Below are 25467 nucleotides of genomic sequence, written 5' to 3' on the forward strand. Positions count from 1 at the left end.
CCTCCATCTCTGCTACCACTCTTCTCCCTCAAGCTTACTCCTTCCATGAGGATATGCCTCCTTCCTTCATGCTTTCTTCTACCTTTTATTGCCCCCATCCTGCCTTCCTGCCCTGAGTGCCCATTCCATTCTGCCACTCACCATTCCCTCCGTCTCCCTTCCCCTCAAGTTTCCAAAATCTTTTGCACTAGTTTAAACATAGCGCTGGAAGTGGGCCCCACCCACAACTGGCCACACCCCCATTGAATTAATCATCATGGCAAGTTTCTGCTAATTGTGCCCATTTGTGGCCTTCGAGGAGGCTCTTAAAATTAAACTTTTTAGGCACATGGGCACTATTGGGCATCTTTTAAATATTACATAATTTACTAAAACGGGCTATTGTACACCAATGAAACCAGTAATTGATTCATTATAGTTTTTTTTAAAGTCATCTACAATTATTTACAAATCGGTTTACTCTCAGGTGGTTGACTGGACACATTAAAAATGTGATTAAACCCATTTTGGTAACCTGGACTGCACTAGGTTACACTCGGATATATCCAGGAATATTGTTTGATGCAAAAAAAGTTAAAATGCTGCCCGGTTGCGCTGGTCATAGAAGATTTTACATTTGGCAATATGCAAATGATTGAACGGAAACTTGAGCAAAAAATTCAGTTGTGAAAACTAGCGCAATTTTGTGCGTAATGTGTGCCCGTATTACCGATTGCACCCAAAGCGGCAACTCTACCCCAGTGTTTCACTACTGAACATCTGTTTTTTATCATTCTACATTTGTGAAAATCTGCCTGTTGAATTCTACTATTCACTGGAATATACTGTAGTTATAGCTCTAACAATACAAATGTGACACAGCTTAGGCTGTGAAATAATAGGTATTTGTACTTTGGGCTTATCCTAGCGAGCACTAAAATGAGATTGAGTTGTAACATTTAATACCAAGAAAGGAAAAAGCCTTACAAAGATTACCTGAGGAATGGACAACTCAAGAAAACAGTGCAGGTATATGGTGTCTGGTAAATTCAAGAGGGAGCAGGATGGATATTTGTGAAGGGAAGTGATTGAGAGGTACAAGATAGTGTTGCAGATACTGGGACAAACCCAATGGACCATAATCATTTTGTGTCCTGTATGTTGCAATATTTAACTGCGTTTTTTTTTTATAGATATGGGGCTAGAATTTCCCATTTCTGGGCGGTAATCAGGTGAGCGGAATATTCCTTACCTGAGGTATGCCCGCGGTTTCGAAGTCCCGCTGGGGAGCGGACTGCCAGCATGCACCGTCCACAGATCACTATCCACTCACCCAGGAGTGATTTTTGGCTGAGCAGTGACCCATAGGTAAGTATTTTTTTTTTAAATGCCCTCGAGGATCAGCGGAACTGGGCGCTAGGTAAGTAGATCTGCATGAAAAAGGTCAGTGATTGTTTTTTTTTAACACATTATTTTCAAAATCTGTTGAGGTGATTTAATTTGAAAGTGTCTTGGGAATGTTTTTTGGATTTTTAGTTAGGTTTTTTTGAAAAATTATTTTAATTTTTTTGGTGTTGGACCCAACCTGTAGCCTCGGTGTAAATTTTCATAGATTTTATTTTTCGCCATTTTCTTTCGGCACTGCCCAATCCAACCTAAGTTGCACTTTTTCGCCCAGATTGGGGGTGCAAGGCCCATGTTTATCGCTGGGCAGATTTAAAAAAACATTTTTCACGAAGTTTTCGCCGGCGATAATCTTCCCAGCCTTAGCGGTTTTTTGGGCTGCAGTATGTTTTACGGTTCATGTTTGCACCTGATGGGCTTTAGGGAAATTCTAGCCCTTAATATTTTTTTAAATATTGCACTTTAAGGTTCAGCGCAGTTAAGTAATCGAATCAACTAAGCTGAATCCTGTTCCAAATCTGACAGGCAAGCAGCACATAAGTGCCTAACTCAAGATTGTAATCAAAAAGTGGAATTAATCTATTCTGTTACAACCAAGTTTCAGAAGATGTAATTGCTGCATCCATAAATAAAAAATGAAAACTGATATAAAAATATGCAATACTGTATTAATTCCATTCAGCAAGTCTTGCACACAACTCTTGCTGTGAAGAATATGCTACCTTATCTTATTTCAAATACACATTCATACTGTTAAATGTGAAGCAAACATATTCTATTCTAGATACAGCATTTATCTTTTAGAACATGTTTTGTTTTACAGTGAGTAAACTGTTTGCATGACTTTCATCCCAGGAAATTTTGAATAGAAAATGATTATACATCAAAATATGTTCAAACTTCAAACACATTTCTCGATGAAAATTTAATCCATTAAATAATTTCAAATCTAGTCCAATAGCAATTGGTCATGACTTTTCTTCCAAATATTCAAAGTTCCTGCCAAACATAGAAACATAGAAAATAGGTGCAGGAGTAGGCCATTCAAGCCTGCACCACCATTCAATAAGATCATGGCTGATCATTCCCTCAGTACCCCTTTCCTGCTTTCTCTCCATACCCCTTGATCCCCTAAGCCATAAGGGCCATATCTAACTCCGTCTTGAATGTATCCAATGAACTGGCATCAACAACGCTCTGCGGCAGGGAATTCCACAGGTTGACAACTCTGAGTGAAGAACTTTCTCCTCAACTCAGTCCTAAATGGCTTACCCCTTATCAGAAGACAGTGTCCGCTGGTTCTGGACTTCCCCAACATCAGGAACATTCTACTCGTATCTAACTTGTCCCATCCCGTCAGAATCTTATGTGTTTCTATGAGATCCCTTCTCATCCTTCTAAACTCCAATGTATAAAGGCCCAGTTGATCCTGTCTCTCCTCATATGTCAGTCCTGCTATCCCGGGAATCAGTCTGGTGAACCTTTGCTGCACTCCCTGAATAGCAAGAACGTCCTTCCTCAGATTAGGAGAACAAAACTGAACACAATATTCCAGACGAGGCCTCACCAAGGCCCTGTACAACTGCAGTCAGACCTCCCTGCTCCTATACTCCAATCCCCTAGCTATGAAGGCCAACATACCATTTGCCGCCTTCACTGCCTGCTGTACCTGTATGCCAACTTTCAATGACTGATGAACCATAACACCCAGGTCTCGTTGCACCTCCCCTTTTCCTAATCTGCCGCTATTCAGATAATAATCTGTCTTCGTGTTTTTGGCCCCCAAAGTGGATAACCTCACATTTATCCACATTATACTGCACCTGCCATGCATTTACCCACTCACCTAACCTGTCCAAGTCACCCTGCAGCCTCTGAGCGTCTCCCTCACAGCTCACACCACCACCCAGTTTAGTGTTATCTGCAAACTTGGAGATATTACACTCAATTCCTTCACCCAAATCATTGATGTATATTGTTAAGAGCTGGGGTCCCAGCACTGAGCCCTGCAGCACTCCACTAGTCACTGCCTGCCATTCTGAAAAGGATCCGTTTATCCTGACTCTCTGCTTCCTGTCTGCCAACCAGTTCTCTATCCACGTCAGTATATTACCCCCAATACCATGTGCTTTGATTTTGCACACCAATCTCTTGTGCGGGACTTTGTCAAAAGCTTTTTGAAAGTCCAAATACACCACATCCACTAGTTCTCCCATGTCCACTCTACTAGTTACATCCTCAAAAAATTCCAGAAGATTTGTCAAGCATGATTTCCCCTTCATAAATCCATGCTGACTTGGATCAATCCTGTCACTGCTTTCCAAATGCGCTGCTATTTCATCCTTAATAATTGATTCCAACATTTTCCCCACTAATGATGTCAGGCTAACCGGTCTATAATGACCCGCTTTCTCTCTTCCCTTCCTTTTTAAAAAGTGGTGTTACGTTAGCTACCCTCCAGTCCATAGGAACTGACCCAGAGTCGAGAGACTGTTGGAAAATGATCACCAATGCATCCACTGTTTCTCGAGCCACTTCCTTAAGTACTCTGGGATGCAGACTATTGGGCCCAGGGGATTTATCGGCCTTCAGTTAAAGTTAAAGCACAATGGATTGGGGGTAGTGTGCTGACGTGGATTGAGAACTGGTTGTCAGACAGGAAGCAAAGAGTCGGAGTAAATGGGTACTTTTCAGAATGGCAGGCAGTGACTAGTGGGGTACCGCAAGGTTCTGTGCTGGGGCCCCAGCTGTTTACATTGTACATTAATGATTTAGATGAGGGGATTAAATGTAGTATTGTTGATTTCTGGATTCTTTTCCTTCAATCTGTTTCAGTGAATACACTGAGGCGAACACCAAAGGAGCTTGTAACAAAGCGGTCTTTATTCGTCTTACCGGCCGAGACTTATCAGACAGAAGGAATACTCTCTTGATAGAGCGTACCCACTTCCTACGGACAAGTGAAGTTTACATTGTGGAGGCACACAGTTATACATTTTTGGTACAAGATACAATTAGAGTGACATCCTAGTTCAGCCTATCCCTTTTGATCCCTCCTTTCCTTTGTCCACTCATGAGCCGATATCTATATGAGCTGTTTTTACTAAAGCTCAGGCATTGTTTCTAAATGTTACAATTTTACTGGCATGACTAGTAACAGACCTTGCAATTCTGCTAATTGTGCTGATGTTGTAATATTTGCAATCTGACATTCTCTTAGTTATTTTTCCATGGCTTATACATTTTCATATATTCAGTTCACTTCACTGTTTTTATTTTCATATATCCAGTTCACATATCCACAGTATCTCCAAATTTGCGGATGACACTAAGTTGGGTGGCAGTGTGAGCTGCGAGGAGGATGCTATGAGGCTGCAGAGTGACTTGGATAGGTTAGGTGAGTGGGCAAATGCATGGCAGATGAAGTATAATGTGGATAAATGTGAGGTTATCCATTTTGGTGGTAAAAACAGAGACAGGCTATTATCTGAATGGTGACAGAATAGGAAAAGTGGAGGTGCAACGAGACCTGTGTGTCATGGTACATCAGTCATTGAAGGCTGGCATGCGGTGGGGGTCGGGGGGGATTGGGGGTGGGGGGGGGGGATTGGGTGGAGGAGAGGGGGGATTTGGTGGAGGAGAATTGGGATTGGGGGGGGGAGGATGGGGAGGAGGAGGATTGTGGGGGGGGGGAGGAGGAGGAGGAGGGGGAGTGATTGGGGGAGGACAGAGGAGGAGCGGGGGAGGGATGGGGGAGAGGGGAGGGGAGAGGATTGGGGGGAGAGGAGGTGGGGAGGGGCGAGGAGGGGGGATTGGGGGAGGGGAGAGGAGGGGGGATTGGGGGGAGGGGAGGCGAGAGGAGGGGGGATTGGGGGGAGGGGAGGTGAGGGGGGATTGGGAGGATTGGGGGGGAGGAGGGGGGAGTGATGGGGGGATTGGAGAGGAAGGGGGATTGAGGAGGGATGATGGGGAGGAGGGATGATTGGGGGAGGAGGGGAGGGGGATTAGGGGGAGGGAGGAGGAGGGGGGTATTGGGGGGGGAGAGAGAAGGGGGGGGGAGAGAGAAGGAGGGGAGGGGAGATGAGGAGAGAGGGGAGATGAGGGGAGGGGATTGGGGGGGAGGAGGGGAGGGGATTGGGGGGGAGGAGGAGGGGATTGGGGGGGAGGAGGAGGGGATTGGGGGGGAGGAGGGGAGGGGATTGGGGGGGAGGAGGAGAGGAGGGGGGAGGAGGGGATTGTGGGGGAGATGGGAGGGGGGGGGAGGAGGGGGGGATTGGGGGGGGGAGGAGGGGGGGGGGAGGGATGAGGGGGGGATTGGGGGGAGGGGAGGATTGAGGGGGGGAAGAAGAAGGAGGGGGTGATTGGGGGGGAAGGGGAAGAGGAGGGGGGATGGTGGGGGTGGAGAGGAGAGGTGGAGGAGGGGATTGGGGAGGGGGGATGGGGTGGGGGGGAGGGGGAGGGAGGAGGAGGTGGGGGAGTGAGGAGGAGGGGGGTTTAGGGTGGGGGAGGAGGAGGAGGAGGAGGAGGGGGGTTTGGGGAGGATGAGGGGGTGGGGGGGGGATTGGTGGTGGAGGAGGAGGGGGGTTGGTGGTGGAGGAGGAGGGGGGTGGGTAGTAGGAGGAGGAGGGGGGGATTGGGGGAGATGGAGAGGGTGGGTGGGGAGGAGGTGGAGAGTGGGGTGGGGAGGCGAGGATGGGGAAGATGCGGATATGGGGGAGGGCAAGAGGGGATATGGGGGAGGGCAAGAGGGGATGGGAGGGGGAGTGGAAGATGGTGAGCTGGCTTTGGTGATGACCACTTGCTGCTGACAATTTTCTGACAAGTTGACACAGCTTCTGGGTACCCAAAAGCAACAGCAGCTGCAAAATTTTGTTCTTTCCCCACTTTCAATCTGTGTAGCAATAGTGTATATGCATCGGACAAACAAAGCATTAAATAGCAGTTACGTTAATTATAATTGGTGTTGCTTAGATGAAGACAAATAGATAACATTTGACGAAAATCCATGCTCATATGAAAGCCATAGTGCACTCCCAGGCTGTAAGGACTTTCCAATCAGATTTATTGAGTGCTTTCAAAGGTTCATAGTGATGCAACCTTTTTATTTGACCAGATAATGAAATTGAACAATTGATTTTCTAGAGCTTGCTCAATCTCTGTAATCAACATTAAACACTCCATGTGCAATCAGCACCAGGAACATCACTATGTGCTTGCTGTCCAACACCACAGTGCCAAAAACATTTTTTTTTGGTGGAAAATTTAGAAACAGGAGATTTCTGAATTTTTCCTCACAGCTAACCCAATCTAGTGTTTTGCCTGCTTTGTTGCAATAACAACTTGAATTTATATAGTGCCTTTAACGTAGTGAAACGTCCCAACACACTTCACAGGAGTATTAGGAGAATAAAAATTTTACACCAAGCCGCATAAGGAGAAATTAGGGCAGGCTTGGTCAGAGGTAAGTTTTAAGGAGTGTCTTGAAGGAGGAATGAGAGGTAGAGAGGTTTAATCAAGCAATTCCAGAGCTTGGGGCTGAGGCAACAGAAGTCACAGCCACCAATGGTTGAGCGATTATAATCAGGGATGCTCAAGAGGGCAGATTTAGGGGAGTGCAGACAATCTCGGGAGGTCGGTGGGGTGGTTGTGGAGCTGGAGGAAATTAGAGATGGGAAGAGGTGAAGCAATTGAAAACAAGGATGAGAATTTTGAAATTGAGGCATTGCTTAGCCTGGAGCCAATGTAGGTCAGCGAGCATGGGGGTGATGGGTGAGCAGGATGTGGTGCGAGTTAGGACATGGACAGCCGAGTTTTGGATCACCTCTAGTTTACATAGGGTAGAATATGGGATTCCAGCCAGGAGTGTGTTGGAATGGTCAAATCTAAAGGTTACAAAGGCATGGATGAGGGCTTCAGCAGCAGATGAGCTGAGGCAAGGGCGGAGACAGGCGATGTTACAGAGGTGGAAATAGGCGGTCTTAGTTATGCTGCGGATATGTGGTCGAAAACTAATTTCAGGGTCAAATATGATCCCAAGGTTGCGAACAGTGTGGTTGGGGAGAGGGATGGAGTCAGTGGCTAGGGAATGGAATTTGAGGTGGGGACCAAACAATGGCTTCGGTCTTCCTAATATTCAATTGGAGAAAATTTCTGCTCATCCAGAACTGGATGTCAGACAATCAGTCTGACAATTTGGGGACCATGGAGAGTTCAAGAGAAGTGGTGGAGAGGTAGAGCTGGGTGTCATCAGCAGACATGTGGAAACTGACGGTGTGTTTTCAGATGATATCGCCAAGGGGCAACATGTAGATGAGAAATAGGAGGGGGGCAAAGGATAGATCTTTGGGGGCCACCAGAGGTAACGATGCGGGGGTGGGGGTCCCAGCACTGAGCCCTGCAGCACCCCACTAGTCACTGCCTGCCATTCTGAAAAGGACCCGTTTATCCCAAATCTCTGCTTCCTGTCTGCCAACCAGTTCTCTATCCACTTCAGCACATTACCCCCAATACCATGTGCTTTAATTTTGTACACCAATCTCTTGTGTGGGACCTTGTCAAAAGCCTTTTGAAAGTCCAAATACACATCCACTGGTTCTCCCTTGTCCACTCTACTAGCTACATCCTCAAAAAATTCTAGAAAATTTGTCAAGCATGATTTCCCTTTCATAAACCCATGCTGACTTGGACTGATCCTGTCACTGCTTTCCAAATGCGCTGCTATTTCATCTTTGATAACTGATTCCAACATTTTCCCCACTGCTGATGTCAGGCTAACCGGTCTATAATTACCCGTTTTTTTTTCTCCCTCCTTTTTTTAAAAAGTGGTGTTACATTAGCTACCCTCCAGTCCATAGGAACTGATCCAGAGTCGATAAACTGTTGGAAAATGATCACCAATGCATCCACTATTTTTAGGACCACTTCCTTAAGTACTCTGGGATGTAGAGTATCAAGCCCTGGGGATTTCAGTCCCATCAATTTCCCTACCACAATTTCCCGACTAATAAGGATTTCCATCAGATTGCTAATTAGTCCTTTCTCATTACACATCACCCAGTCTGGGATGGCCAGCCCTCTAGTTGGTTCCTTGACATATTGGTCGAGAAAACCATGCCTAATACACTCCAGAAAATCCTCCTCCACTGTATTGCTACCAGTTTAGTTAGCCCAATCTATATGTAGATTAAAGTCACCCATGATAATTGCTGTACCTTTATTGCACACATCCCTTATTTCTTGTTTCATGCAGTCCCCGACCTCACTACTACTGTTTGGTGGTCTGTACACAACTCCCACTAGCGTTTTCTGCCCTTTGGTATTCCGCAGCTCCACCCATACAGATTCCACATCCTCCAAGCTAATGTCCTTCCTTACTATTGTGTTAATTTCCTCTTTAACCAGCAACGCTACCTCAACTCCTTTTCCTTTCTACCCTTCCTGAATGTTGAATACCCCAGGATGTTGAGTTCCCAGCCTTGGTCACCCCAGAGCCATGTCTCCGTGATGCCAATTATATCATATTCGTTAATTGCTGCCTGCGCAGTTAATTCATCCACCTTAGTACAAATACTCCTCACATTGAGGCATAGAGCCTTCAGGCTTGTCTTTTTACACACTTTGCCCCTTTAGAATTTTGCTGTAATGTGGCCCTTTTTGATTTTTGCCTTGGGTTTCTCTGCCCTCCACTTTTACTTTTCTTCTTTCTATCTCTTACTTCTTCCCCCATTCTACTTCTCTCTGTCTCCTTGCATAGGTTCCCATCCTCCTGCCATTAGTTTAACCCCTCCCCAACAGCACTCTCAAACACTCCCCCTAGGACATTGGTTCCGGTCCTGCCCAGGTGCAGACCGTCTGGTTTGTACTGGTCCCACCTCCCCCAGAACCGGTTCCAATGTTCCAAGAATTTGAATCCCTCCCTTCTGCACCATTCCTCAAGCCATGCATTCATCTTAGCTATCCTGCAATTCCTACTCTTGACTAGCACGTGGCACTGGCAGCAATCCTGAGATTACTACTTTTGCGGTCCTACTTTTTAAATTTAACTCCTAGCTCCCTAAATTCATCCCGTTTTTTTACCTATAATCGTTAGTACCTATATGAACCTATGTTCACCCTCCCCCTCCAAAATGTCCTGCAGCCGCTCAGAGACATCCTTGACCCTTGCACCAGGGAGGCAACATACCATCCTGGGGTCTCGATTACAGCCGCAGAAACGTCTGTCTATTCCCCTTACTATAGAATCCCCTACCGCTATAGCTCTCCCACTCTTTTTCCTGCCTTCCTGTGCAGCAGAGCCACCCACAGTGCCATGAACGTGGCTGCTACTGCCCTCCCCTGATAAGTCATCACTCACCCCCCACCCCCCCCAACAGTACCCAAAATGGTGTATCTGTTTTGGAGGAGGATGAACGTAGGGAACCCCTGCACTACCTTCCTTCCACTGCTCTTTCTGCTGGTCACCCATTCCCTATCTGCCTGTGTAACCTTTAGCTGCGGTAACTTTTAATAAGAAAGGCTTGCATTCATATCGCTCCTTTGACGATCTCCGGACGTCGCAAAGTGCTTTGCAGTCAATGAAGTACTTTCTGAAGTGCAGTCACTGTTGTAATGTAAGAAACACGGCAGCCAATTTGCACAAAGCAAGCTCCCACAAACAGCAATGTGACAATGTCCAGATAATCTGTTTCAGTGATATTGACTGAGGATAGATATTAGCCTGGACACAGAGGATAACTCCGCTGCTCTTCTTCGAAATAGTGCCATGGGATCTTTTACGTCCACCTGAGGGAGCAGACCGGGCCTCAGTTTAATGTCTCATCTGAAAGGCGGCACTCCCGCAGTACTGCACTGGTATGTCAGTTTAGATTTTCGTGTTCAAGTCTCTGGAGTGGGATTTGAACCCAAAACCTTCTGCCTCAGAGCTGATAGCAGGAGATTAAAGTGCCTCAGTACGTAGGAGCAGGGAACGAGAAAACAGGACAGTAAAATATCTACGGGCAAACCTGTATACATCAATGATTTAGATGAAGGAATTGAGTGTGATATCTCCACAAGTTTGCAGATGACACTAAGCTGGGTGGCGGTGTGAGCTGTGAGGAGGATGCTAAGAGGCTGCAGGGTGATTTGGACAGGTTAGGTGAGTGGGCAAATGCATGGCAGATGCAGTAGTATAATGTGGATAAATGTGAGGTAAAGGCAGAATATGATCTGAATGGCGGCAGATTAGGAAAAGGAGAAGAGGTGCAACGAAACCTGGGTGTCATGGTCCATCAGTCATTGAAAGTTGGCATGCAGGTACAGCAGGCGGTGAAGAAGGCAAATGGTATGTTGGCCTTCATAGCTAGGGGATTTGAGTATAGGAGCAGGGAGGTCTTACTGCAGTTGTACAGAGATTTGGTGAGGCCTCACCTTGAATATTGTGTTCAGTTTTGGTGGTCTAATCTGAGGAAGGATGTTCTTGCTATGTGTGCAGCGAAGGTTCACCAGACTGATTCCTGGGATGGCAAGACTGACTATTGAGGATCTGGATCGACTGGGCCTGTATTCACTGGAGTTTAGAAGGATGAGAGTGGATCTCCTAGAAACATATAAAATTCTGACAGGACTGGACAGGTTAGATGCAGGAAGAATGTTCCGGATGTTGGGGAAGTCCAAAACCAGGGGACACAGTCTAAGGATAAGGGGGTAAGCCATTTAGGACTGAGATGAGGAGAAACTTCTTCACTCAGAGTTGTTAACCTGTGGAATTCTCTACCGCAGAGAGTTATTGATGCCAGTTCGTTGGATAATTTCAAGAGGGACTTAGATATGGCCCTTATGGCTAAAGGGATCAAGGGGTATGGAGAGAAAGCAGATAAGGGGTACTGAGGTGAATGATCAACCATGATCTTATTGAATGGTGGTACAGGCTCGAAGGGCCAAATGGCCTCTTCCTGCACCTATTTTCTATGTTATGCCTCTCTCCTAACCTTCTGCTCTAAGGAGAAGAATTCTCGCTGCTCTAGTCCATATAACTGAAGTGCCTCATTCCTGGTACCATTCTGGTAAATCTCCCCTGCACCCTCTCCAAGGCATTGACATTCTTACTAAAGTGTGGTGCCCATGATTGGATACAATGCGCTAGCTGAGGCCTAACCAGTGATTTATAAAGGTTTACCATAACTTTCTTGCTTTTGTAATCTATACCTATTTTTATAAAGCTGTGTTTTTTTTTTATAAACAGTCTCAACTTGTCCTACCACCTTCAAATATTTGTGTATGTGAACCCCCATGTCTGTATTCCTACACCCTTTTAAAATTGTACTATTTAATTTACATTGCGCCTCCTAACCCACACTTAAATTAAATTTCATCTGCCATGTGTCTGCCCATTTCACCAGTGTGTCTGTGTCCTCCTGAAGTCTGCCACTATCCTCATTTAAATCCTTTAAATTATTCATTTCTTTAGATTCACCAAGATGGTGCCAGGGATGAGAAACTATAGTTATTGTAAGAGATGTGGAATATTTTCAGTGGAGTAGAGAAGGCTAAGAAGACGTTTAATAGACTTTTTTTTTAAAGGACTAAACAAAGCATAGTATCAAAGTGGGAAGAAATGAAAGGTTATGTAACTGGGAAGGGGAAATGACAGGAGAGAGAGTAGACGAGGGGGAAAAAGGAGATAGAAGTAATGAGCTCGGGTCCGGGAAGTGACAGCCAAAATAAGCACGCGAATGGATACCAAGGGAAATTGGGTTACATAGACCACTCCATAGGCAAATCCTTGATCCTTACTGAGCAGACTGTGACTATCTGGTGATGTAGCAATGTTCAGGAGTTGAAAAGGAACTTTTTATTGGGCCTGTGGGGTCCCTGCAAGTTCCGACCAGAAGTGCATGCGCTTAAACCTGGAATTTGCAATCTGTCAGATCGCACCACTCTGCAACTAAAGGGCCTTCCCGGACGGAGAGTTGGACTATTTGCCCAACTCCTGCCCGGCGAATGTCCTTCAAATTCTTACAGCGCAAGACTTTTAAAGCACAGAATAAAACATTTTCAATTATTTAAACATTTAAAATCATATTAAATAAGTTAAGTTTAGACCCTTTAAAATATGACTGAGTGGGCAAAAATTTGGCAAATGGTGTATAATGTTGGACAGTGTGAGGTCATGCACTTTGGCAGAAAAAAAATCAAAGAGCAAGTTATTATTTAAATGGAGAAAAATTGCAAAGTTCTGCAGTACAGCGGGACCTGGGGGTTCTTGTGCACGAAACACAAAAGGTTAGTATGCAGTTACAGCAAGTGATCAGAAAGGCCAATGGAATCTTGGCCTTTATTGCAAAAGGGATGGAGTATATAAGAGCAGGGAAATCTTGCTATTGGCGAGGCCACACCTGGAATACTGCGTGCAGTTTTGGTTTCCATATTTACGAAAGGGTATACTTTGGAGACAGTTCAGAGAAGGTTCACTAGGTTGATTCTGGAGATGAGGGGTTGACTTATGAGAAAAGGTTGAGGAGGTTGGGCCTCTACTCATTGGAATTCAGAAGAATGAGAGGTGATCTTATCGAAACATATAAGATTATGAGGAGACTTGACGAGGTGGATGCAGAGAGGATGTTTCCACTGAGGGGAGACTAGAACTTGGGGCCATAATCTTAAAATAAGGGGCCGCCCATTTAAATCTGAGATGAGGAGGAATTTCTTCTCTGAGGGTTGTAAACCTGAGGAATTTGCTGCCTCAGAGAGCTGTGGAAACTGGGGCATTGAATAAATTTAAGACAGAGATAGACAGTCTCTTAACTGATAAGAGATTAGGGGTTATGGGGAGCGGGCAGGGAAGTGGACCCGAGTCCATGATCGTATTAAATGGCGGAGCAGGCTCGAGGGGCGCATGGCCTACTCCTGCTCCTATTTCTTAGGTTCTTATAAATTTTTCAAAAAATTTAATTTTTGTTTTAAATATTTCAATTTTGATTTTTAAATGTCATTTTATTTATCTTAAGTGCTTTGGGGGTATTCTCATTCATACGATTGGAACATTAGAATCACCATAAATATGAATGAGAATACCCCTACTCTGATGGGTTGAGCCGGCCCATGTGATCCCAGTGCTGTGTACGAAGAGCATACCCTGCTGGGATACGTGGGCCTCTACGCATGCCTTCGCATAGAGGCCCAGGGCCAGAAGTCTCAAACTCCGGGAACAACAGAGGCTAGACTTTCCACTCGGATTGCTATTGCCCAAAAAATGGGTGATGTTCTGGCCTTAGCAAATTTTTATTTTTCAGGATCGCTGGAAGATCGTCCATTTTTTTTTTTGAGCGCTATTTTCGGCTTGTTATTTTGGGCGATAGCCTTAGTGATGTGGAAGGCTGGCGTCCATAGCAACAGCCATTCTGCGCATGCGGGTTTTTAGAGAGAGAGAGATGCATTTGTCGTGGAAGTTGAAGATGTCCCAACAAGAATCCGGAGAGAGTTGGCAGGATATGGAAGGGAGAAGGAGGGCAAAACCCTTCTCCAATGAGGCCCTCGTTAATGAGGTGCACTCTCGGTGGGGCCAACTAACCCGGGGTGGGCGTGGGAAATCTCCACCCCGGACATATCGCAAAATTTGGCAAGTTTGCCGATGTGGTGTCCTCAGTGTCCCACGAGCCGAGGGGATCGGACCAGTGCCGCAAGAGGTGGAACAGCTTGGTTGCTTCGGCAAGAGTAAGTATTAAATAGATTTTAAATTGTAATGATCCACTGAATATGTAAATATGCCAGATTGAAATTAAGCTGGTTATTCTTGCGTAGATTCCCTGCTAAGATTTGGACAAGGTTCTGAACCTGCGCCCTTTAAGTCTAATTTTGGCACCGTCTCCTTTTGGGTTACGTTGGTGGATGGGGCACGACTGAGCACTGAGGGGGTCCAGTCACCTTTACCCAGACTGTCATTCTCTCCAGTTTCTGTCACTCTCCCAGCCTGGATTGGGGGAGAGCTTCCCTGGCTCGCTGTCTGCCCTGGGACACTTTGGGACATTAGCTCCGGCCACACGGAGGTCTCTGAACACAGCCTATGGACACGGTGCCCCCTCCAATTACACTCCTATCATTGCCCATTGCCGAGCTCACCAGCGGTCCTGATTTCCCCCACCCCCCCACCAGGGGAGCTCCATCGAGTCAAATAAACTGCCTACCTTCCCTCGCACTGAATGCAATGGCCTGGAGATTGTACGCGAGATGTTTGGTGTCGAGCATTAGTTACTAAACCTGATATTAAATATTTTCTCTGAACATAGATGTTATAACCATGCATCCATTGGATACAAACCATATTAGCATATAACGTTAGAATCTGTTGTCTTTTCGTAATAGTACCCAGTCAATTAGCTTATGCCATGCTCTTGTCACGTTTGCAGAGAAAGATATCTAAGAATCGATCGGAGCAGAAGCGCACTGGAGGAGGCCCTGCTCAAGTACTGCTGCTCAGTAACTTCGCGGAACGTGCTGCAGCACTAGTCGGCAGCCACATTCGTTCTGCCACCGGTGGTGGTGCATATCCTGTTGTTGCGCCACGTGAGTAATGTGTAAAGCAGTGGCAATTCAAAGTAATGTAACGGCATTTCATTATAATATATGAATGTCGTCATGTTATGCATGCAGCTTCTGTTCTACTCTCAGGTTAACAACATAAAAACATTAGAAATAGGAGCAGGAATAGGTCATCTGGCCCCTCGAGCCTGCTCCGCCATTTAATAAGATCATGGCTGATCTGATCATGGACTCAGCTCCACTTGCCTGCCCGCTCCCCATAACCCGTAACTCCGTTATCATTCAGAAATCTGTCTATCTTCACCTTAAATATATTCAATGATCCAACCTCCATAGCTCCCTCAAGCAGTGAATGATGTACAACCTATGATGTAATCATATGTAACCTCTCTCGTTCACATTTATTGCAGTAGTGTTGCTCCTCCTACATATGCCATCGCAGTGCAAGCACACTCATGTCTACCCTTTTGTTCTAATAAGCTCAATTATGTTTTGCAGGTCCCCAGACACCCGAGGCGCAAAGGGAGGCCGCACCTGTCCCGTTGCAGGTGGTCGACACCACTGAAGGGGAGGAGGAGGATGATGACCCAATTTCATCTGTTGTGCCTGCGGCCATGTCTTCCTCAACAGGACCTGTTGATGAAGACATGGCCCCTGGATCTGATGGCTTGCATGCTAGGCTCGTAAGAGAAGTAACGGCAGGGATTGTGGATGCATTGGTTGTAATTTACCAAAATTCCCTGGATTCTGCGGAGGTCCTAGCAGATTGGAAAACTGCAAATGTAATGCTCCTATTTAAAAAAAGGAGGCAGACAAAAAGCAGGAAACTATCGACCAGTTAGCCTAACATCTGTGGTTGGGAAAATGTTGGAGTCCATTATTAAAGAAGCAGTAGCAGGACATTTGGAAAAGCAAAATTCAGTCAGGCAGAATCAACATGGATTTATGAAGGGGAAGTCATGTTTGACAAATTTTCTGGAGTTCTTTGATGATGTAATGAACAGGGTGGATAAAGGGGAACCAGTGGATGTGGTGTATTTGGACTTCCAGAAGGCATTTGACAAGGTACCACATAAAAGGGTTACTGCACAAGATAAAAGTTCATGGGGTTGGGGGTAATATATTAGCATGGATAGAGGATTGACTAACTAACAAAGAACAGAGGCGGGATAAATGGTTCATTCTCTGGTTGGCAACCAGTAACTAGTGGGGTGTCGCAGGGATCAGTGCTGGGACCCCAACTATTTACAATCTATATTAACGACTTGGAAGAAGGGACTGAGTGTAACGTAGCCAAGTTTGCTGACAATACAAAGGTGGGAGGAAAAGCAGTGTGAGGAGGACACACACAATCTGCAAAAGGACATAGACAGGCTAAGTGAGTGGGCAAAAATTTGGCAGATGGAGTATAATGTCGGAAAGTGTGAGGTCATGCACTTTGGCAGAAAAAAAATCAAAGAACAAGTTATTATTTAAATGGAGAAAGATTGCAAAGTGCCGCAGTACATCAGGACCGAGGGGTTACAAGTGCATGAAACACTAAAGTATGCAGGTACAGCAAGTGATCAGGAAGGCCAATGGTATCTTGGCCTTTATTGCAAAGGGGATGGAGTATAAAAGCAGGGAAGTCTTGCTACAGCTATATAAGGTATTGGTGAGGCCACACCTGGAATACTGCATGCAGTTTTGGTTTCCATATTTACGAAAGGATATATTTGCTTTGGAGGCAGTTCAGAGAAGGTTCACTAGGTTGATTCTGGGGATAAGGGGGTTGACTTATGAGGAAAGGTTGAGTAGGTTGGGCATCTGCTCATTGGAATTCAGAAGAATGAGAGGTGATCTTATCGGAACGTATGATTATGAGGGGGCTTGACAAGGTGGATGCAGAGAGGATGTTTACACTGATGGGGGAGACTAGAATTAGAGGGCATGATCTTAGAATAAGGGGCCGCCCATTTAAAACAGATGAGAAATTTCTTCTCAGGGTTGTAAATCTCTGGAATTCGCTGCCTCCGAGAGCTGTGGAAGCTGGAACATTGAATAAATTTAAGACAGAAATGGACAGTTTCTTGAATGATAAGGGGATAAGGGGTTATAGGGAGCCGGCAGTGAAGTGGAGCTGAGTCCATGATCAGATCAGCCATGATCTTATTGAATGGCGGAGCAGGCTCGAGGGACCGTATGGCCTACTTTTGTTCCTATTATGTTCTTATGAAGTAGCGGGGCCAAGCGGCTTGCAGCAAGCGAGTCCGAGGCGTACAGTGCCCACGCCAACCCTACGGAGGTTGAGTTGGCGAGGTAGGCACACGTTGCGACGGGCAGATCCTAACGAGGACATAGTTGCACTGTCGAGGGAGAGCGCGACATCGGCCGAGAGCTCCTCCAGGCGATTGGTGGGTTGACCGGAAATATTGCCGCAATATCCGCTCGAATAACGGAGGGCTTCGAGCGCATAGTTGTGGCAATGGGCCAAACGACAGACGCTGTCTATGCCTTGCGGCATGCGATAGTGTCGGTAGACGGCACTGCACCCCAAAGTGCCGTCCCACCAATCACCCGAACAGATGCGAGTCAGGAGGAAGAACTTCCTTCTGGTTCAGAAGAAGTTTCTTTCGAAATGTCTCCTCCAGCCACTCGGGATGCTGCCAACCCCCTGCCCCCCCCCCCCCCCCCCCACCGCCAGCAGCAGGTCTCGAGGTCCCCTGCTGCAAGACGTACTGGTCCCATTATTCGGGGATTAAAATGGGGGGTTAAGACCAGGACGATGAAAGGAACTGGAGGGAAATGTGGCCGCGGGTGGGGGGGCTGTTATTAATTGTTCTGTTCTGTTGTGTTGTTTTGAAAATATTGTTGAATGTTTGGGGGGTGGGGCTGATGATTATGTTTGTTCTAAAAAGTTTCAAATTTCTGACATTAAATTCTTTTATTTAACTTTACAATTGTCCTGAAGTGTCTTCTAATAACTTAAGGTAAAATATGAATACAGTGGTTGGAAACAATGGCCATGGCCAGGCAAGGCAGTGATGAAACGTAACGCAACTGTAACTGTCACTAATGTAAGTTCACGCAAAGCGTTCATTTAGAAGCTGATGACGCAAGAGTTTTGCAGCTGGGTAACTACCACGTTGCTTTTCCAGTGTTGCGTGAGGGCATGGGTTTATCGCCAGGCTGATTGTGCTATCTGAGGTCCTCGTCATTGTCCTCCTCGTCTTCCTCTTCCGCCTCCCCTCTCTCCTGAGGTGGTCGGGCGGTCCCATCAGGCAATTGTTATCCTCTCCTCATAGCTAGGTTATGCAACATGCAGCATACCACAATAAACTCAGCGACCTGCTCAGGGTGGTATTGTAGGTTTCCTCCTGAAATGTCCAGGCATCTGAAGTGCTGCTTAAGAACTTGAATTGTCTTTTCCACGACATTGTGTGTAGCTATATGGCTTTCATTGTAGCGCTTCTCTGATTCTGTCTGGGGATTACGCAGCGGGGTGGGGGTTCATGAGCCAGCTGGCAAGGCCATTTCGTTTATCCCCCAGCATCCAACCGTGACCTTGTGGCTGACTGTTAAACAGGTCAGAGACAGTGCTCTCACACAAGATGTGTGAATCATGGATGCTGCCTGGAAAATTTGCATTTACTGCCATGATTATTTTCTTGTGGTCGGCAACGAGCTGCACATTCAGGGAGTGGAATCCCTTTCGGTTCCAAAACACCTCAGCATCCTGTAAAGGTGCTCGCAGGGCGATGTGCATACCGTCTATTGCTCCCTGCACCTTGGGGAAGTTTGATATTCGCGAGAAACTCAATGCCCCCTCAGTCTGTGCTTCTCTGGTCATAGGGAAGCTTATAAAGTCCATCCTGCATGCGTAAAGGGCTTCAGTCACCTGTCGAATGGAGAAATGTGGCGTGCTGAGAGATACCGCAAATGTCGCCAGCTGAGGCCTGAAAGGGCCCAATGCATAGAAGGAAAGTGTCACAGTAACCTTAATCTCAATGGGCAGTGCGGTCCTGATGGTGGTGGTAGGCTGCAGATCTCCCTTAATGAGCTGGCATATCTCACTGATGACCTCCTTTCGGAAGCACAATCTCCTAACGCAAGTGTTATCGAACAAGTTCAGGTATGATCGCATTTCCCTGCAAGTGGTGTAAGGTCTCCTCCGCAGAAGTCTGCCATCTCTTTGGGCACATCATGCTCTTCAATATACCTTCTCCCATCTTCAGTCTGCAGCATGTGATTAGTGACCAATACTGGTAGAGAAATTACAGACCCAATCACTATAAATGCCCTAAATTTGTCTTCAAGAGATTCAAATATGATTAGATGATTGGCAACTGTCAGAAAGGCCTTTAAAATCACTCACAAATTGATTCTCCTCATAAGCACTTGTTGAAGCAGTCTTTCAGATCCTCCGACATTCAAAATGGCGTCGGTAGTGCCGACTTAAGGTCAGGTGACAGCAGCTTTTCTCCAGCGATCTTCTTGGTGAGCGATCAGCTCGGTGATGTGTGGGCGATATGGCGAAAGTTGCGGTCATATTGGTGATAGCAGGCTGGGCGATGCAGCACATTCATGTGTGTCGAAAGTTGGGCCGGCGATTAATGGGCAATGTTCCGGCCCAACTTTCCACTTTTCAGCAAAAATGGGCAATAGCCTGCCTATATGGGCAATAGCTCGGCGATCACAAGTGGAAAGTCTAGCCCATTGTGTTTAATCAGAGGTTCAAGATGGAATATAAAACATTAGTTATACAGCAAAAACATTCGACCATGACAAGTAGCTGATACTGATCTGATCGGACATATGGTTGTCGCACATGAGCAGTTTCCTGAGCGGCTTCTCTTCCTTTCGTGTAGAGCCTCTCTCTCCTCCACTGTCTTTTGAGGAAAAGCTAACAGGAGGTTACTTTTATTCTATTTTTAGGGGTGGGCCTGTAGAGGGTCCCCATAAAACTCAATGCCCAATGGCTTTGAGTTTGGATTCTTTTGTCAAAGCCCTCCCTAAAGATAAGAACACAGGAACAGGAGTAGGCCATGTGGCCCCTCGAGCCTCCTCCGCCATTCAATAAGATCGTGGCTGATCTGATCATGGACTCAGCTCCACTTCCCCGCCTACTCCCCATAACCCCTTATCCCCCATCTTTTAAGAAACTGTCTATTTCTGTCTTAAATGTATTCAATGTCCCAGCTTCCACAGCTCTCTGGGGCATTGAATTCCACAGATTTACAACCCTCTGAGAGAAGAAATTCCTCCTCATCTCTGTTTTAAATGGGTGGCCCCTTATTCTAAGGTCATGCCCTCTAGTTCGAGTCTCCTCCATCAGTGGAAACATCATCTCTGCATCCACCTTGTCAAGCCCCCTCATAATCTTATACATTTTGATAAGATCATCTCTCATTCTTCTGAATTCCAATGAGTAGAGGCCCAACCTACTCAACCTTCCCTCATAAGTCAACCCCTCATCTCTGGAATCAACCTTGTGAACCTTCTCTGAACTGCCTCCAAAGCAAGTATATCCTTTCATAAATATGGAAACCAAAACTGTACGCAGTATTCCAGGTGTGACCTCACCAATACCTTGTAGAGCTGTAGCAAGACTTCCCTGCTTTTATACTCCACCCCCTTTGCAATAAAGGCCAAGATACCATTGGCATTTCTGAGCACTTGCTGTACCTGCATACCATCCTTTTGTGTTTCGTGCACAAGTACGCCCAGGTCCCGCTGTACTGCGGAACGTTGCAATCTTGCTCCCTTTAAATAATAACTTGCTCTTTGATTTTTTTTTCTGCCAAAGTGCATGACCTCACACTTTCCAACGTTATGCATCACTTTTTAAACTAACTTCAATCCCAACCTTAGCAGTATACATAAAATACATAAACAACTTTAAAAACAACAGATAATAGCTCAGCAACAGGGAGATTGTGTATATAGTACAGAATGCTATTCCATCTGCAGGAAACCATAACATTAGCACTTCTAAGCATCTAGTCTGAGGAGACTTGTCTCCAATTCTAGCAATCATGTAAACACAGCATTCTTCACGTCAGTTTCAGTTGCATAACCATGTCTTTTTTAGGTATCTCTAATGTCTAACAATCCCCACCTTGAGAGGGAGAAAACTCTATTTCGACACCTCATTTTCGACTCTACCAACTGCACCAACTCTAGAGTATTGGTTCAATCGGTATGTTAAACATCTCAAATAACATTACATAATTAGAACCAATAAGACCAGGCATTGAACAATTACTAGGCTGCTAATACCATTCACGCCCAGGGATGCTGACTAGCATTATAGACTACTTCCCACCAATTGTGGTCCCCTAACTTGCTTATTGCTTTCTAAATTTGGGCATTGTCTTGCTGCATTTTAAACAAGTGTTTTGAGGAAGTACTACTTCTTTCAATAATAGACTTTAAAAGACTTCAAAACATAAGATTCTATGGGCTACACTTTCCATGTATAATTCTGACTACATATAAATAGGGCATTTAGTGATAGTAATGGGGCCTGTAATTTCTCAGCCAGTATTGATAACTATTCACATGCTGCAGACTAGAGATGGGAGAAGGTATATTGAAGAGCATTATGTGCCCAAAGAGGTGGCAGACTGTTGAGGAGGAGACCTTACACGCGATGCACTTACAGGGATAAGAGATCATACCTGAAGTTGTCCAAAAACATGTGCCTTAGGAGGCTACGCTTCCGAAAGGAAGTCATCAGTGACATATGGCAACTCATTAAGGGAGGTCTGCAGCCTAACCGCACCATCAGGACCACACTGCCCATTGAGATCAAGGTTACTGCTTGCTTGGTCACTTTCCTTCAATGCATTGGGCTTCTTTCAGGCCTCAGCTGGCGACATTTGCAGTATGTCTCAGCATGCCAACATTGCTGCATTCGACAGGTGACTAAAGCCCTTTACGCACGCAGGCTAGACTTTTATAAGCTTCCCTATGACCAGGGAGGCACAGACTGAGGGGGCTTTGGGTTTCTCGAGAATAACAAACTTCCCCAAGGTGCAGGGAGCAATAGACTGCACGCAGATTGCCATGCGTGCACCATTTCAGGATGCAGAGTTGTTTCGGAACTGAAAAGGATTCCACTCCCTGAATGTGCACCTCATTGTCGATCACAAGCAAATAATCATGGTAGTAAATGCTAATTTTCCAGGGAGCATCCATGATATGCACATCTTGCGTGAGAGCACTGTCTCTGACCTGTTTGAGTCGGCCACCAGGTCATGGTTGGATGCTGGGGATAAAGGATACGGCCTTGCCAGCTGGCTCATGATCCTCCTGCCTAAAACACAGACGGAAGCCGAGAAGCGCTACAACAAAATCCACGTAGCCACACGCAATATCGTCAAAAAGACAACTGGATAGCTTAAGCAGCGCTTCAGATGCCTGAACCACTCTGGGGGCGAATTACAGTACCACCTTGAGCAGATTGCTCAGTTCATTGTGGTGTGCTGCATGTTGCATAACTTAGCTATGAGGAGAGGACAAGAATTGCCAGATGGGATTGCTGGTCCACCTCAGGAGAGAGGAGGTGGACAATCAGGCTGGCATTGAAACCATACCCCCACCCCACCCTAGACCCCAGGAAAAGCCTCGTGGTAGTTATGCAGATGCAAGACTGTTGTGTCCGTAGCTCCTAAATGAACACTTTACATAGCGTTGGTGACAGTTACAGTTGTGTTATGTTACATTTCATCTTTGCCTTTCCTGACCTCGCCAGTGTTTGTAAACTTTGTATATATGTTTTTGCTACTTGAAGACACTGCACAACAATGTTAAGTTAAATAAAACATTTTTTAAAACAAACATCATTTAAAAGTTAACACCCATGTAACCACCACCCCAACAGGGAAAATTGTATAAATACAAGAATAACAGCAACAACATAGCTCAAAAAACAATTATAAATATAACACACCACCCACCCACCCACCCAACATTCAACACATTTTTTTAACAACAACTAGTAGAATCCCCACCCTCTCTATCTGCGGTCACGCTTCTTTCCTTTACCCCCCCCCATCTTAACCACACCTCTTCCCCTACCAACTCGTCACTCCAAGTCGCCTTGGAGCAGGGCACCTCGAGCGCAGCTGCTGTGTGCGTGGTGATGGCAGACTAATAGATTGGGCAGGAGATTGAGAGGTCATTTCCAAGGAAACGTCCTCCGAGTCAGAAGCCAGAGCTTCCTCCTGACCCACGTGTCAGTGGCAATGGTTGGCGGTACGGCACCTTGGGGTGCAGTGCTGTATTCCAGGACCACTGGCTGCCCTCTGGCATCCATGGACATGGATATCCTCTCCATCACTGCTACCATCTGCGACATCTCCTGCTAGACGATCGGGGTTAGAGTGGCAACATGGCCAGTTAATCCGCCCATTGTCTGAAGGAGCTCGACCTATGTTGACGCTCGTCCTGGACAGATTCACCATGTCCACCCATAAATCTGCCGGTCTTGGAGCAGACCGACCTTGCCGAACCAACCTCCGCAGGGTCGGCGCAGGCATGGAACCACTCGGGGTGCCCTGCTGTATGAGCTTGGCCCAACTACCTCCTTGGTTGAAGAGGATGTGGCCTCAGGAACACATGATGAGAGGACTGCAGGCTCCTCCTTCACCTCCTCACTATCCTCGGTGGATAGGAGCACCTGCAGACGCACAGGAGAGGCTCTTGCCTCCTCGCTTCCAGAGACAACAATTGCGACCACGCCCACAGAAACCTGGCGATCCTGTGAAGGCTGATGAGCCTCGGGAACCTGGAAAGCCCGAGAGGCCTAGAAAACAAAAATGAGGTTAGTAAAAGAGAAGGGGATGCCAGGGTCACATAAGAATGCTTGCGCTACGCAGGCATATGCATGAGGAGCAACACTACTGCTATAAATATACTGACAGACATCACATATAATTAACATCACGATAGTACAGAATCTGCATTGCATTACAATGATATTTCATGATCCCATCATTCATTACATAACATTACATCAATCATATATTATACGGAACTGGCATTAAATTACTTTAAATCATCAATGGTTTATACATTACGTGACGCAAGAACGGGTTCAGTACCAGTGGCCGACCGTTTGTGGACCCCCACCAAGGCCAACACCCGCTCTTCCAGGTCAGTCAGCGGGTTGAGATCTCCTGGTCCTCCACCAGTCTACTTCTGCTCGGTGCGATTCTTCGAAAGCTTCTTCTGCAAAGGTGACAAGAGCATGGCATGGCATAAGATCATTGCCTAGGTACTATTACAGATATGTCCGATATCAGATTACTGACAGATATATTACTATTACACAACACAACACACAGACAATCCCCAATTAGTCATCCCATGCTAATCATCGTCAACGTTATATGCTAATATGCTTTGTATGCAATTAAATACATGGTTATATCTACCGTCTGAAAATAACTTGATCGAGGTTAAGATTAAACGCTTGACACCAAGATTACCAGCCTAACTACAATCCAACAGATCTACATTTAAATTAATCATTGCATCATTACAATTTATTAAATAAATAAATTTAATAACTTCTCTGCCGGAACCAATGAGATCGTTCCAGCACTTGCGCCACTGGTTCAGCTCTCCTCCGCGATTTCCATCCAGATTCTCTGGTGCAGCCTGGGGGATGGTTCCCCACGACCGCCCCAGGTCAATTGGGCCCATCACTTCTCCACCTCGGAGACCAGGGGCAGCATTGGCCTCCTCGCCGAAGCACTTTGCGCGCCTTCGTCCGCCCAGCTCCTCTCCCACCTCACCCACTTTGGCCACATCCTCCTCTTCACTCATATTAACCTCCTCAAATAATTGTATGTTCTCCATTTTCAACTAATAATACCAATAATACACCAATACGCAACACAAGCTTCCTCCTCTATCTCTCTCTCTTCTCTCCTGCGCATGTGCAGATGATCCCTGACCTCCTGAAACGCGGGAAAAGACCATTGCTATGGAAGCCGACCTTGCACGATGGAATAAATCGCTAACGCCCATTTCACATCGCTATGGCTAATGCCCAAATTAAAAAGTGGATGCTAGCGGGTTTTAAAATGGGCGATATTCCGGCAATCACGAAAAAATATATAATCGCTAACGCCGGAAATACCGCTCATTTGGACACCAATGCAAAGTCTAGCCCTATGTTTATGTAGTAATCAAATTAAAGTAACTATCAAAATCCTATAGAGATCAGGGTTTTAACATTGGAAAAGGAAAATGTATTTGTTCATTTTTATTAACTTTGTTAGCAACAATAAATTTTAACGAATGGTATTTTTTTGTTTTTGTGTGAGTTGGTATGCATCTTTCTTGTGTCTCTTAACAATTGGTTCAGTAGACGGGCACCTGTAAACATGCTGCTTGGCCATCCCCCGAAGAGAGTAGAGAATGGTAATGCAGTAGATGTAATTCTATCTAGATTTTCAAAAGGCCTTCGATAAGGTACCCCACAATAGACTGACGAACAAGGTCAGAGAATGATGAGTCGGGACAAGTAGCAGAATGGATAGCTAGCTGGCTTCAAGACAGAAAGCAGTGAGTAGG

At 45.8% G+C, this 25467-nt stretch overlaps 1 protein-coding gene across 1 annotated transcript in view; it reads left to right on the top strand.

Moving 5' to 3' along the window:
* The first annotated feature begins 23475 nt into the window (after positions 1-23475).
* The window catches only part of LOC139264103 (DNA topoisomerase 2-beta-like), a 146290-nt gene continuing 144298 nt past the window's right edge, over positions 23476-25467 (top strand). The window contains exon 1 of the mRNA XM_070880192.1: positions 23476-23707. Coding sequence (XP_070736293.1) covers positions 23657-23707 — 51 coding nt within the window. The 5' untranslated portion in view covers positions 23476-23656. The remainder of the gene's footprint in view (positions 23708-25467) is intronic.

Source organism: Pristiophorus japonicus, chromosome 5 (genome assembly GCF_044704955.1).
Source record: "Pristiophorus japonicus isolate sPriJap1 chromosome 5, sPriJap1.hap1, whole genome shotgun sequence".
NCBI classification, from domain to species: Eukaryota; Metazoa; Chordata; class Chondrichthyes; family Pristiophoridae; genus Pristiophorus; species Pristiophorus japonicus.